This window comes from Canis lupus, chromosome 7, assembly GCF_048164855.1.
Source record: "Canis lupus baileyi chromosome 7, mCanLup2.hap1, whole genome shotgun sequence".
Taxonomy (NCBI): Eukaryota; Metazoa; Chordata; class Mammalia; order Carnivora; family Canidae; genus Canis; species Canis lupus.
The window spans coordinates 40,532,299-40,547,344 of NC_132844.1; the positions used below are offsets into that span (position 1 = coordinate 40,532,299).

The 15,046-nt window shown below is 35.2% G+C and overlaps 1 protein-coding gene across 5 annotated transcripts in view; it reads right to left on the minus strand.

Annotated features, from left to right (window-relative positions):
* The window catches only part of ADGRB3 (adhesion G protein-coupled receptor B3), a 715,781-nt gene that overhangs the window by 30,416 nt on the left and 670,319 nt on the right, over positions 1 to 15,046 (minus strand). For all 5 annotated transcript variants that reach the window (XM_072832455.1, XM_072832460.1, XM_072832459.1 and 2 more), the window contains 3 exons: positions 14,710 to 14,805; positions 13,191 to 13,230; positions 7,841 to 8,484 (listed from right to left, as the gene is read on the minus strand). In XM_072832455.1, the coding sequence (XP_072688556.1) occupies positions 7,841 to 8,484; positions 13,191 to 13,230; positions 14,710 to 14,805 (780 nt within the window). The remainder of the gene's footprint in view (positions 1 to 7,840; positions 8,485 to 13,190; positions 13,231 to 14,709; positions 14,806 to 15,046) is intronic.

Consider the following 15,046-nt stretch of genomic DNA (forward strand, 5'->3'; position numbering starts at 1 on the left):
GGTCAGGAAAGTACTTTTTATACCTATTCCATGAATTAGGAACAATGAGGACCAGAATAGTTAAAATAAACCTGTTTACTTCACCTGGGTAGTAAGCAAATGAGTTGGGATTCACACTCAGATCTTCTGACTCCAAACCTTGTGTTTTATCCACTGTCTCTCACTACTAGCTCAGGGGTAAGAGTGGCAATATTTTATAGCCAAGATGCCTGTGGTATTTTTGCTGATTGTTACTAGAAATGTTACCAGTGATTTAGCAAGAATAATATTTGAGGACCCAGTCAACCCAAGAGGACAGAGATGTCTTCTAGCCATAAAGTAAGGTCAGGCAGATTAACTTTTATTCATCAATTATATTTTAAAAGAGAAAAAAAAATCAATATGATACTTATTTGAGATAAAAATCTAATGGCAATATAAAAGAATTTGTGTTGACTACAACAACTTAAAAACCATTCAAACATGAGATACTTTATGAGCAATGATACAATAACAAATAGGAGCCAACCTGTACCTCCATGATGTATCTTCCATTGCAAAATCTAGTTTCTCTTAAAGAGATATCTGGCACTGGGAAATCATGGTGTAATGCAAGAACCAGAGTGTTCAATTTTATCATCCTTGGTATACAGTGCAGTATGTTGGAAAGTCTTTCAAAGCACTTAAAGTTTGTGGAAACTGTGACTGACTTATGTGTTTATTCAAATGTCCCTCTGAGTTTTCTGGGAAGTTACTGTAAGGTATAAAACTGGTTAGAAAAAGCGGTTATATGTTTAAAAAATGAGATTCTATCAATAAAAATAAGTCATAACAATTTTTCTGATTAAGTTGATAACTGAATAACTGCTACACATAAATTTAAAATAAGCCAGGGTGGTAATAAAATATTTCATGGAGATATGAATCCCTCTGTCTATACATCCCCAACTTCTCAAATAACTTGATACAAAAATAAAAATAAACCTTTTTGTCATAGTGGGTGATAAAAAGAAATCTTTTCAGTTCTTATATGTGGTTTCCTTTTCCTAATTTTCCATTTAGAATTCACCCTAACTTGTATTCTATCCTCAACACTCTATTAAAATTCTTGTCAAGGTCTCTGATGAGCTCCATCTGGTCAATTCCCAGGGTCAACTTTCTGTCCTTATCTTGCTGGACTGTCAGAGGCTTTTGAAATTTAATCATTTCCTCAAGAAAGCACATGATCTTAGCTTTTCTTTATCCCCCTCCTGTTTGCTGTAGCTCATTCTGAAGTGTCCTTTGGTGGCTCTTCCTTATCTTACTGTCTTCTAAGTGTTGAGTTCCTGAATTATCTTTTTTTCCTCTTGTCTCCTGGATGATAGCATTCATTCCATGGTGGTAAATATCATCTTTTAAGTTCCAAACACTCTTTTCTTCTTCATTACAGTCTTCCCCATTACAGAAAATGTCATATATCTAGTTGGTCAAGTCAGACTTAGACATTTCGTTCCCCCCATCTCTCACCCTGTATATCAAATCCACCAGCAATTGGTATCTGTTCACCTCTGAAATCTCTCTTGATCCACCTATTCTTGTCCATCTTCACTTTCACCTCTACAATCAAAGACAGTCTCCTATTCTGTCTGGATAACTTTGGTAGCTCCCTAACTGTCCTCCAACTTTCTGCTCTATCCCCTCTCCTAGTACCACTGGATTCTGATCCTTTCCCCCAAACCATCAAAGGGATGGATGTATAGATGGATGGATGGATGGGTGGAGAAATGATCCTGACAATCTTTCACTTAATAGTCCTTGTTTACTTCAGTTGTTTTACAAGGCTCTCCAAAATCTGGTTTCTTCTTCCTATGGCTGACAATCTCTTAAGAGGCTCACCAATTGTTACACAGGACTTCTAATCCTGTGAAAATATTCCAAACTCTTTTCTATCTCTGTATTGTAGTTTCTTTTGCCTAAGACATCCCCTCATCCTCCAGATAGGTCCTCATAAGCCGTGTTCCTTCTTAACTTTTCCCCATACAGCACTTCAATATTTTTGCTGATTGTTACTAGAAATGTTACCAGTGATTTACCACCTTATCAAGTCTCTCCCTCACATTCCATGGTCCTTATCCAGTCTAATACACTCTTAGATTACTCATTTGTTACCAATTAATTCTATATGTTTTCCATAGGGTTTATTCACCACAGGGATAGGATCCACATCTGTCTTGATCACTTTTTGTATCTTCAGCATCTACCAAAGGGCCTGGCACAATAATTCACAAAATTATTGATGAATAATTGAAGAAGCTAAACAAGTCCAAAATAATGACTTATTTCTTGTTTTTGTTTTTTGTTGTTTTTCTCATTCTTTGGGAGAATATGGATAAGTAGGCAAACTAAATACACAAATAAAACCATTATGAATGAATTGACAGCCAAAAGGATCAAGACAATTGAGGGGAATGCAAGCTTATCACTAATGGAAGTTAAAAAAAAAAAAAAACAGGGAAATTTAAGAGTAAGGAAATGCACAAGAGCATGAGGCTATACAGAGGAATGCTTAGCAACTTTATGCATTGAGGCATCTCTCCATATCTAAATCCTCTAGAATGATGAATAGTTTCTCAAAGGGAATAATTCATTGTTTGTGTCACTTCAAATTAAACTGGACCAAACACTAGAAAATTTGCTGCAAGGAATAAATTGCAGTGACTAATAAATGGCAGTATGATATGACTGCCATTAAAAGTTTTATTACATAGTGAACAATGAACACACTCAATGAGAAAGCTTTGATACTAAATCCATTCAAAATATCTGTGAAAATAAAACCTGAGGATAATTAATTTTGAAAAATGACTTATTGAAGCTAATTTTGTTTGCATGCTTGCATAAAAGACAAAATTCTCAAATCTAGGAGCAAAAACAAAACACCAAAGAAGAGCAAGCCCTCCTTTCACCACAGCTATGTGAGAAAAAAATGTAAAAAAAGAAAAAGTGACTTCTGCACAATGATCAGATCTATAATGGTTCCTGTTAGAGTCTCCAAGCTCCCAAGTGAGGCTATAATATTTTGTCTAAAGCCCTAAATACTGATTTAGCAGTACAGCATTCAAGCTTCTTTACAGAAATTCAAGATATAATGGTAATGAAATAATAACAACACAAACTTACACCTAAAGTGCTTCTTATAATTCTCAAAGGGTTTTCACATACATTATCTAATTTGATCCTCACCAGAGCTTTATGGGAGGTAACTGTGATGTGACATTATAGCTAACATGTTTTACCTTTAAAAACCATTATGGTGAGAGTTCTATAATTCATGTATAGAAAACTGGAGTGTAAAAATAGAGCCTAGAATGGTGTCCCTTTCTATCCATTTACAAATTGAGGGAGACTTATCTGACAATGTTTTCAGATATATAGTTAAATTTATACTGAGAGGGTCAGAAAAGCTAGAGTAGCAAAACTTTCTGCTCTTGATAAAACCATTTTGTAATCTACTATCTAACTCTGACTAGTCATTAAGGGTTTCTGCATAAAGAAGTAAAATTAAGACACAATTTTTCAGGAGAATAAGAGGAACCACTTAACGTATTTACCTCTAAGCAAATTGTTTCATAAGAATTCTAGTGATAGTGAAGCTGAGAAGCCACATACAGGATTGCCAAGGTAACCTAGAGATTAGCAGAAGTAACTATCCCCCCAGGCTGGACAAAGGAACATGGCATTGTGACTTAAGCCCAGAGGCACCTGGGCAAAGCTGGAAGCATTAAGGAACTGTCACTAAAGAAACACAAAATGGTATCCAAAGCAGAATGTGCAGGGGAGAAATATCCAGGAATATTCTGGGATATCCCAGAAATACAGGAACCTGCATCAATCTTGAGTGACACAGGGGGAAAAGGTGCAGAATGGGCCATGTGCCAAACAGGTCCAGGACATGCATACAAACTGGGAAGATTTTTGAGTGAGGAAATGTTTATTATTTAAATATAACAGCTATAGGCTTTGGAATAAATGCCACTGTTCCAAAGGTTCAAAGCAAATACTGACCCATTTTCTTATAATATCTAGAATTTTTCAAAGAATAAATAGAACCACAATCCAAAATTGAAACTGTTTCATAGTCCTCAAAACGACCTGAGAACTATGATACCTCTATTTTCCCTACCTGCTCCATAGCACCTCGTGGTTACTTGCTTTATATACACACCAAATATCAACACATTTTTTTTCATTAATTGAAGGTGCATGACTTAAGTGCTGACAGTTTTATTCTTCAGTTTTAAAATATTTTTAAAATATTTATTTATTTATTTTGGAGGGGGCAAAGGAGAAAAAATCTTAAAAAATCTCAAGCCGACTCCATGCTGAGCAAGGAGCCCGATGTGGGCTAGATCCCATGACCTGCAAGATTATGACCTGAGCCAAAATCAAGAGTCAGACACTTAACTGACTAAGCCACCCAGTCACTCCTGACAGTTCTATTCTTCTTAACCTTAAAGCACTTAGAGGATATTGAGGGCTGGAGCCATTGTGAGGATTTCTACCATATTAAAATCGCAATTATCCTATTGTTGTGGAAACTGAATCTTTCAGAAACTAAAATTTTCAGAATTGCTCATCAAGCCCATTCTGAGAATGGATACAGTTTGGAAGATGGAAGATAACACATTATAAGAAAAAGAAGAAGAAGAAAAAAAGAAGATAATATTAGGCAGGGAGAAAATCTGGATAAGCTGTTATGCCAAGAAACTTTGTGCATTCATCAAACTTTTTTATACTCAATAACTGGAGGTTAGCTAAACAAACTCCCCTGGAGCCTAGAACCTTTTCTTCTGGCACTGCTTTCAGGATTGGGGAGCCTCCCTCCTTCTTCGTTACCTCCCACTTATATGAATAAGTACTACATGCTTACCCACTCTTTGGCTTTCGTTTTCTCTCCCTCAAACTTTGGTTTTTCTTGCCTTCTCTCTTCCTTATGCCTACCACATTCTGTGCTACAAACTGGTAGCTTTTATCTTCTTTTCCTTCTCTCCCCAACTCCACCTCCCACCATGGCAATTTGTGAATACCCACTTCTCTGGAAGAAACTTCCTGAATTAACATGAACATCGCTTTTATTCTATTCTTGAAAGGATCCAGATGCACCTGGGCATCCTTTGCTGCTGCAGCTTCCCGGGCTGGATGTTCCTGTGGTTTTGAACTTTCTTCTTGCTCAGAGTGGAAGATGACTCAAATTATTCTATGGCTTGGGCCTCATGTCAAATACATATTCACCCACTTGTGTCTCTTCACATTGTCTTCTAAGACTCCAGGCACCTCCTGGCCACTGTTGATCCTCTCTTTATGTAGATACTCACTCCAGTCATCTTTTGGCTTTTTCTCTGATGTCAGGATGTCATCTTCCCCACTGGCTGGCCCTGCAGATACAGTCTAGCAGAGTTGATAACTCCATTTGACAATGCGTCCCCCTGCTCATAAGGAAAGCTGCACCATCAACTTCATCTTCATGGGTCACAGTTCTATCTCCAAAATCTGCTAGTTGTGATACCTATGTTTTATCCATTTTGTGTCTTTATTCACCATAAGACCATGTGTCTGTCAAGGGTTAAAACTAACTTTAAAGTTGCTCTCCTGCTAATGTCCAGACACATTACTGTCTCTTTTAGACAGCATAAAATTGATCAGGACAGAAAGATTCTTTTCCTGGATGTACTATGCAGTTGCTCTGTAACCTTGAATAAATTACTTTACTTCAAGGATTATAACAACTTATCCATTGCACAGAGGTGTTGTGAAGATTAATTAATTCATGTTTTTAAGGTGATTTGAGGATCTGCTAATGAAAAATGCTATATAAATGCTAATTTTTATTATTAATTCCCACATCTACATATTTTCTTTCAGCTGTCTCCTAAAATGGTCACCATAAGCAATTACTATTGAACTCTTTTAAAGAATGAAAATGAGGAACCGAATTTTCATTCTGAATCCTGAATTTTCTTCCTTTTCAAGATGTAAGCCTTATGATCTCTAAGTTATTTAAATGCAGATCTTTTGGCTGAATCACAGTTATATATGATGCTTATACTTAATAATAAGGATATAGAGATTTGGAAAATTGCAAACTGAACAGAGGAACACTTGGAAATTTAGTCTATTGTTCAAGTACACACAACCTATACAATATCAAACCCAGAAAGGATTTTAGGCTTTTAGATGTAAAGCATTTTTATATTAAGTAAGATATTTTAATGCAATTTTATTCTAACCCCTTTAGCACATTTTAAAGAGTCATTCTATAGAGAAGACTCATATGGTCATTATGATTTTCAAGTAGTACATCAGAATTATGATTACTTATGATGTTATATTATTATACTCACAACTCAGTGAAAATCCTTTTGAAACGTTTGTGATTTTGCATAAATATGTAGTTTGTACTTATGTGGCCATACTGTAATAGACCTCCTAGTCTCTGGGATACACAACTTAGAAAAAGAGAAATAGTAGCTATTCTGCTAATTCAGAAGGACAGGACACTTTTGTCTAGTGGTAGTGAGAGTTCCTGCCACTCTAGAATTAACTTGGCCTCACTGTCTCATGCTTTTGGTTCTCAGAGATGATTCATCTCAGAAACCCTATTCTGTTTAAGATTGATTTAGAATCTAGGGATTTATTCTAGATCCCATCTACTTTCCCATTTTTCCCATCTAGAAGTTTCTTGATCCAGTTGGGAAAAAAGTCACAATCACACTACTCACCAAATTGCTCTAGCCTTACCAGATCTCTCTTCATGTTGACCTAGTAGAAGGAAAGGATTTGTGGGGAGAAAGGAGGGACAACTGCCTCTGGGCACTTTTGAACACTAGAACATATAATGATCAGCATATTTCTGATGGAAAGGTTAAGCAACCAGTTATAGTGTCTTTCTCACATAGTGTCTTATGAAATAATCTATCATATGAAAACAATTCATAATACACACAAAAGAGTGCACGTATTGCATTGTATACTAAAGACACATTGTAATATATCAGCAGTAGGTTTACAGCAAAATTTCAAGGTACAAGATATAAAAGTCACATACAAAACAGTAACATGATATGTGGAAATAAAAAATAAGACACATTCCTTAGATCTTACTTGATTGATTGTAATTTAATATGAATGATATTGACAACTGTTGACTACTGTGTACTTTATGAGTAGAAAAGAAACTGAGGGAACTTTGCTTTTAAAGAAAAGTCATGTGGTCGGACCTCAGAGTCCTGACTCTTAATCGATGTTCATTTCTCCTAAGAGTTCACAATTTAAGATAAAAAATTTTAGTGGTCGTCATTATGCAAGGGCTGAGAGCAAAACATTTACTCTGAAAGATATTGATCTAACATAAAAATAGAGTTTATAATCAGAGTAATGGAAGACTCCACAGAAACATTCCAATTTTTTTTTTTTTTTTAATGGATGCCTTCACACAGAAGATCCAGCTTTGGGCTTAAGCTTGTAATACCATCCAGGAGCTATTTTAGCCACCAAAATATTATCTCTGGTACCTGAGAAACATCAGGAGAACCTTCTATTTTTCATCTTTATGAGTGCTCTACTTGGTTCCCATTTGAAAGAATTATGACTGATATCCTTTTAAATATAGAGGGCTCCTTTTTCAAAACATGATCTTGAAAAAGAGCATTCTGATGTACCACTGGAAAAAAAAAGTATGTCTTGAATCTTAATTCCAACATGCCAAAAATTTTTGGATGATACATAACTGCAAGAGTCACTCTTCTTCCTCAGTATCATATGAGTCAATTTCTTAAATATCAAATATTTCAAATATCAAGAAAAGGTTTATTCTATTGCTTACCTCTAATGAACTCATTGATATCGTTGACCCAGTTTCACTTCTTGATAGTCCTGCATTATCATCCAACTCAGAGGCCATGAAATTCTTCACAGCTGTGCGAGGCTCAAAGGGCAAATTCTGCATATGTTCCTGGGGTGCAAGGTGTTGATCTAAGTTCATATTGAACTGGTCCATGACAGGTGGATTCATGTTGAATTCCGGATTCACTTTGTAGTGCAATAGCCTTTCATGTGGCAAGGTTTCCATACCAATATTCATTTTGCTTTCCTCTTTCATTGATGGCTGGGTATTTACAGAACTTCTGGGCATCACGATATAGTCACTTTCCATCATTCTTTCTTGAGGATGGACTATGTCCATATCAGCTCCTCTCAAATTGTCATCTGTACATAAGTACACAGTTCTTCGCAATTCACTGTTTTCTTTTTTCAAACACTGATTGCCCAGCTCATTCATACTCATGGGCATATGCATACCCGTGGGTTGCTGGATAATGACTTTGGAAATGACGTTTCCAGGCAGTGTGGAATAGCTAAGCCCTTCAGGATTTGTTCCCTTTTCTTCTTCATCATCATTTAGAGAAATCCTAGAGAGTGTTCCTGTTATTGTTGCTGCTCGGCAAGGACCAATATCCTTATGAAGAACTGTAAATTAGGATATACAAATTCATAAAAGAAAGTTAATGTGTTTTTATTTTTTCACTACTGCATTTTGCCATCTTTCTATGAAAAAATTTCCTGAAAAAAATAAAAAATAATATTTAAAACATTATATATCTATTGTTTGTATATGGCTCAGATTACTCAATCACTCTTTATTGATTCTGACATGCCTTCATAAATCTCAGGTAGTTCATAGCTAAAACATATATGACTAATGGACTTCCAAAAATTTCAATACTATATGCATAGTTTTCCAGAGGAAAGACAGATACCAGAGAAGTTTCTCCATCAAGCTATTGCAAAGAGTTTAATGAAATCATGGACATATTTCACATGAATTTGACTTTCTCTCAAAGGCTTTTCCCCTAAAGAATTCTACAAGTTCTATTCATTAAAATACTTCTTGAAAGAGGTAATCAATGAGAATTTCATCATACTGCATTAGAAATTCCTCCAAAATTATGCATGTTGAAAATTAATGAGCATTTATCTGTGAAGCCCATATGGTCAAGGTAGATACAGGGTTCAAAAGTATTTACCATCTTCAGTTCCATGTGGGGAAAAAAAAAAGAATTTCTTTACAAGATCAATCCATATGCTCGAATGCCCTCGAGGTGGTATTAAAATTGCCACTGATTTTAAGCAGGAAAAAACTGTATGAGCTTCTGAAAACTCTATCCAATTGAAAGCTTGAAAAATAATGACTTAGAAAAATTCAAAATGCATGATAACTGGCAGTAAGGGGGGGAGGGGTGGAAATGAAAACATAAACCAAACCAAAATAAACTAACAAAAGAATTCAGAATTTTTAATTAAAATGTACTTTAGCATTTTTCTTCTGTCTCTATATGAGAAGAAAGTCATATTTAATAGATAATAATAGAATGACTTGAGGAATGCTTAGCTGTAAACAAATATCAGTTTTGAGGTAGGGAAGAATGAAATTCTGAAGAAGTATTCTTGGTAGTTTTGGTACTGAAAGCAAACAGAAAAGCACTGTGTGCAAGGTGGCTCAACATGTGCACTTAACTCTCTGCTCTACCTACAAAGCAGAGCAATTGTTGCCGAAAATTTCTTTAGGCAGATGACTATAAAATATTTAGTTTGAAAAAAAAATATTTAGTTTGTTGTTTCCTAATGAAAAGTTTCAGATACATTGAATTTTACCCATTTTTATTCAATTTTCCAATAGCATCATGATTATTCATTAAAGCAGAGATTAAAAAACAGATTATATCTTTCCCAACTACAAAGAAGGCTTCAAAATGATTTCAAACATGCATCATTCAAAAAAATGCATCATTCATGGAGTATCTTTTATCTTTAGAGATACTGTATTTCATTACTGTATTAGGTCTCTTTATTTCAGACACTAAAAATCCTGTTAAATCTGTATCTACATATTTTTTTATTAATCCATAATTTGGTTGTAAGTTTTTGTATTTATAATTTTAAAAAGCAGAATAATTCAATTAAAAAATGTACTTTAGCATTTCCCAACCTCAGATCAGTAATGAATTGCGATTGCCAGAAAAAATTTATCTAAAAACATTACAGGGCAAAGCATGTTAAATTAACAGACTTAATGACATTATAAATAAAATACTTTAAAAAAACCTCCAAATTCAGGGAAGAATATTTTAAATCTTTAACTGCATGCAAAAACTAATCCAAAATTTAAAGCAGTACAATTTAAAGGCCCGTTATGGAAACCAGTCACATTACTTTAAGGACATACATAATTTTATACTTTTATAAATATATTAGAAACTATAAAGGCAAGTTTGGTACTAAATATTGATTTTATTGTCTGTATTTGTACAAGATATGTTTATTTTGCATCATTAATATGATTTGCAGTTAGAGTTACCATATTTTTATCACATGACACAGCTATCTTTACTGAAAAATTGTGTATCTTAAGTATTTGGGGAAATATAATTCTTCTTATGAAGTAGTGTATACTCCATATGAGAGATATGTCTGCCTCTTGGACTTGCTTAAAATGGATATCCAAATTTTGAATGGAAACATAAACAAATTCATATTACTTACACATACAAACATGATGTTGAAGTGATGAGACTTTTATGAGAAATTAAGTTGTAAAACGCAAAATGCAAACACAACACAGCAAGACAAAAAGTGCCTATATATTTTGCATAATCAGTATATATTCCACCCTTTGGGAAAGTGAATTTCAACAAAACTTGGAGTCAACAAAACTCAGAGTCCATGAATTGAAACTTTAAAATTGAACTGAACAGGAGGCCTATAGAAAAACTCAGAGGCAAGCTCCTGATGAACTCAGTTAAAAAGGGCAGAGACAAAAAAAATGAAAACACCACAAAAATATTTTCCAATAAGATAATGGTCCTGGGCTGTATTAGGAATACTAAATCCCAGAATGAAATGAAGTCTGGGGAGATGGAGTATATTTAACAAAAGAGCAGGCTTGGGGAGGATGGTCTAATACAATGGTTCTCCAGCATCACATGCATCAGACTACCTGGATGGCTTGTGAGAACACTGATAACTGTACCCCACCCCACAGTAGGTCTGGGGGAGGGCCTGAAAATCTGCACTTCTAACAAGTTCCCAGGTAATGCTAACATTGTAGGTCTGGACAGAACCATTTTTTTCCTCTTTTGGTTCTCTATCAAGAAGAACTGTATAAAGAGTACACCAAAAAAGGCTGAAAGGAAACTAATTAAATGTAGGAAAATAGGAATTAAATGAATACCTAATCATTTTAAAGAAAGTCAGGCTTCTGGACCCCAGACAAGTCACATCCATCTTGGAATACAGATGTAGAACCTGGCACCATGGCTAGTGATCTTTGAGAAATTATGGAGAGCAGATAGAGCAAAGGAAAATGTTTCATCAGTTTTCCAAAAACAGAAATGGTAGACTTTGGAAACCAAACACTCACAAGATTGTTTCTTAGCAAAAAAAAAAAAAAAAAAAAAAAAGATTGTTTCTTAGCAATATTTTTCTAGATATTAAACATGAAAGAGTGATTCCTCATACCCTACCCCCAGGCCTACTATGGGTTGCCAAGTTATGACAGTTTTTCTACTGCTCTGCTATGACCATACTCTTCATAGAGTATTTTCACTGAATTCAGAAATGAGAATATGAACTTAGTCTCTCATAGTCTTGTGATTATGACAACTCTGTAATCTCAGAGCCTGCAAAGATGTTTTATAGTTATGAGCTGAATCTGAAAAGTATACTTAAAGGGAATCAGTGTGGGGTGGGTGGGAGGTGCCCTATAACCAAAGCAGGGTTCTATACTCACCGCCTTCCCATCCAACTCCTTTATTGACAGTTTGAATAAATATTTAGAAGGTATTCTTATCAAACTTTCAATACCCAAAAAATTTCAAATGGACAGAATGCTAACCTGAGACTAGCAAAATAGCAAATAGAGATAAATGCAAGGCTAGATTTTTCTTCAAGGAAAAAATTCCAGAACCTTTAGACAATCCTCTACCAGTAAAATTCTGACAACTACTAAAAAAAGTCTTAGGGATTTCAGATGACAACAAATTGCAAGTAGTAATGTACCAGGTGCTATGAAATGAGATGCAAATGTCGATAACATTAATATAAATAAAGAGCCAACTGTGAGAATTGCTGACATTTGGGCACAATCTAAAAATTATTGACAAATTGGAGGCTACGTGGGCGCCATGGCTGCTCAGGAGGGTGCTATGAGGAATAAATGAGGAACCACAGTTTGTTTGGTCTGGAAAATAAGGGCTTGGATTAGACTGAATAGCATTTGCCTCCAAACATCTGGATACTTAGATGAAATAGACAGCCACTCTTATTCTAGAAGGCAGCACTAAAGTCAATGAATACAAGGTAAAAATAAGGTATATTATATATTCCAACAGAAAGAAACATTTGCAACAGCTGGAATTATCCAAAAATGAAGAGATTCCTTTCAAACTCTTGAGTCATCTACCCCTGGTGAGAATTTAGTCCCAGACTGAGGACAGACATTGTTCCCAGGACCCCAGCCCTCTAAGGCAGAGAGTGCTGTATGGTTTCTTCTTGGGCCCCACTAAGAATGTAGCAATGGCAGCAGCTATGATACACACAAACACACAGGATGTATTTCAACCTTGCAACAACCCATATTCCACAAATGATGAAAGTGAGGCAAAAAGAGGCCAAACTGACTGGCCTTACACCTGACAACCAGTAAGCAGTGGAACAGAAGTCTTATGTTTCCAAGTCCTCACTTTTCTGTTGTCACTGTGTTTTCTATTAACCATTCTTAGTTCTCTGTCAATCCTCATTTTTCCTTCATCCCCTACTCTCTCCCCTCCACCACAATTTGCTATTACAATGCTTGCCTTTGAAAGGTTCTATTTATTAATCTACATGAATACGTGATGTGTAAACTTTAGCACTGTCTTTAAAATCAAAATCATAAAATGATTTAACATCCCTAATGATATTTTTTTTAATTTTTATTTATTTATGATAGTCACACACAGAGAGAGAGAGAGGCAGAGACACAGGCAGAGGGAGAAGCAGGCTCCATGCACCGGGAGCCCGACATGGGACTCGATCCCGGGTCTCCAGGATCGCGCCCTGGGCCAAAGGCAGGCGCCAAACTGCTGCGCCACCCAGGGATCCCCCTAATGATATTTTTGAAATCCAAATATTCTTACCTGATCGACAGGCAATGTCTACATCCTTTTCAAAGTCTGTCTGTAACAACAAATAATAAGGTATAGGATCACCATTTAATGAAGACCTCAAGTGACTTTTATGCACTAGATTAACTGAAGTTTATAGATATCTGACTAGGCAGTACCAGATTATTGTTTTGTGTAAAAAAAGTTTCTCAGGGAATAACTGAATTGTTTTCATGCATATTTCCTAGAGACCAAATGTTGAATTAAAACAATGGAAAAATGGTATAAAATTTTAATAAAGCAATACATTACCCATTGTCATCTTCAGTCAGGAGACTGACACCATATATAAAAGGATAGAGTTTCAAGGCAATTCTTTAAACCACAATAAAAAAAAAACTATGTGCATGATTATGAACATATTTAAATAAATGTCTTTGCAATTTGTATTTATAAGATATTCACTTTGAATATATTGTTTATAATGTAGTATCTTATAATACAGCTTTGTCAAACCCTTAATAGTCAAACTAGGCTCTTCTAATGATCCATTTTCATTCAAATTGACAAAAGACTTTTAGAATTAGGAATTAAAATTGAAGATAAAACAATACTAATCTGGTCTACAACCTGCTATCATCCCCATATTTCCCACAAACTTTTAAACAAATCAGTTAATTTTTTTAAGTGGCAACATTAAATTAGTCCATCTTAATCGAGTTCTTTCAGTCATATACTGGAAGATATTATTTAGAAATTCTAAAATTTATTTTATATTTTAAGTTAGAAATTTCAGTATTTATTTATTTCAATACAGAGTTGATAATTCCTTCTCAAGCCTGTTATTAGTATATCATTTCAACTATTTTATGTTGCCTAATCCAAAACCATTCATAGTAAATTGAGCATATTGTAAAAAATTTCCATTTAAGCCCTGCTTTTAACAAATCATAGTTTGAATTTTAGCTCATTTCTCAAAGACACCAAAGTGTTTATACCTAAAGTATCCCTGAATCTCAACAATTGAGCTTGTATACAATGACTGACCTTTGATTGGAATTGTGGCTATGCCCTTCTACCTTAGGGCGGTGGTTCTAATCTCGGGCTGCATATTGGAATCACCAAGACCTGGGTCCCCACCACCTCCCCAGAGATTCTGATTTCACTTGTCTGGAGTGTGGATTCTAATGCACAACCAAGGCTAAGAACCATTGCTTTATGACCAGAAGTGCAGGTCCATAGTGTTCTGCCCTGTAAACAAGCATGCTTCCTGTGGACAAATTATTATCCCTCATTCTGTGCAGAGGTGCAAATATGCTCTGGTGTTGCATACAAACCCCACACTCAACACATCAGGGGGCCAGTAGCAGATCCAGGACTCCTAAACCATCGAGACAGAATGGTTATCCAGTATCTATAAATCTGTTAATGAACTAAAGCCAAAGTCACTCAAAATGGGACTTGGATACTATTTTAGTAGTAAGAATATTTTGTTTATTCCTGTCACAAATCATGACTTAAATCACCGATCAGAAGGAAAATAAAAGCTCACCATTATTTGAGCATGCCCATTAGGAAAAGAACTTGAAGAATCAGCATTGATGGGATCCTGACAGTTTCTCAATCGGCATCTAAATGCATCCTGAACCTGTAGGAGGGGAAAAAAACCTATTAATTTTCTTCTCTCTTGGTAATGACCAGATACTGTCTATATAGGCAATCAACTTTGAAATGGTAACTCTCATTGTTTTAATTTAATACCCATTTTATTTACTTTTGTTTACTTCTTCATACATATACTGGTGACCCCAGACTTGATTTCACAGACATTTATCACTTGCCATAATCATTTTTTAAAAGATTTTATCTATTTATTCATGAGACACACA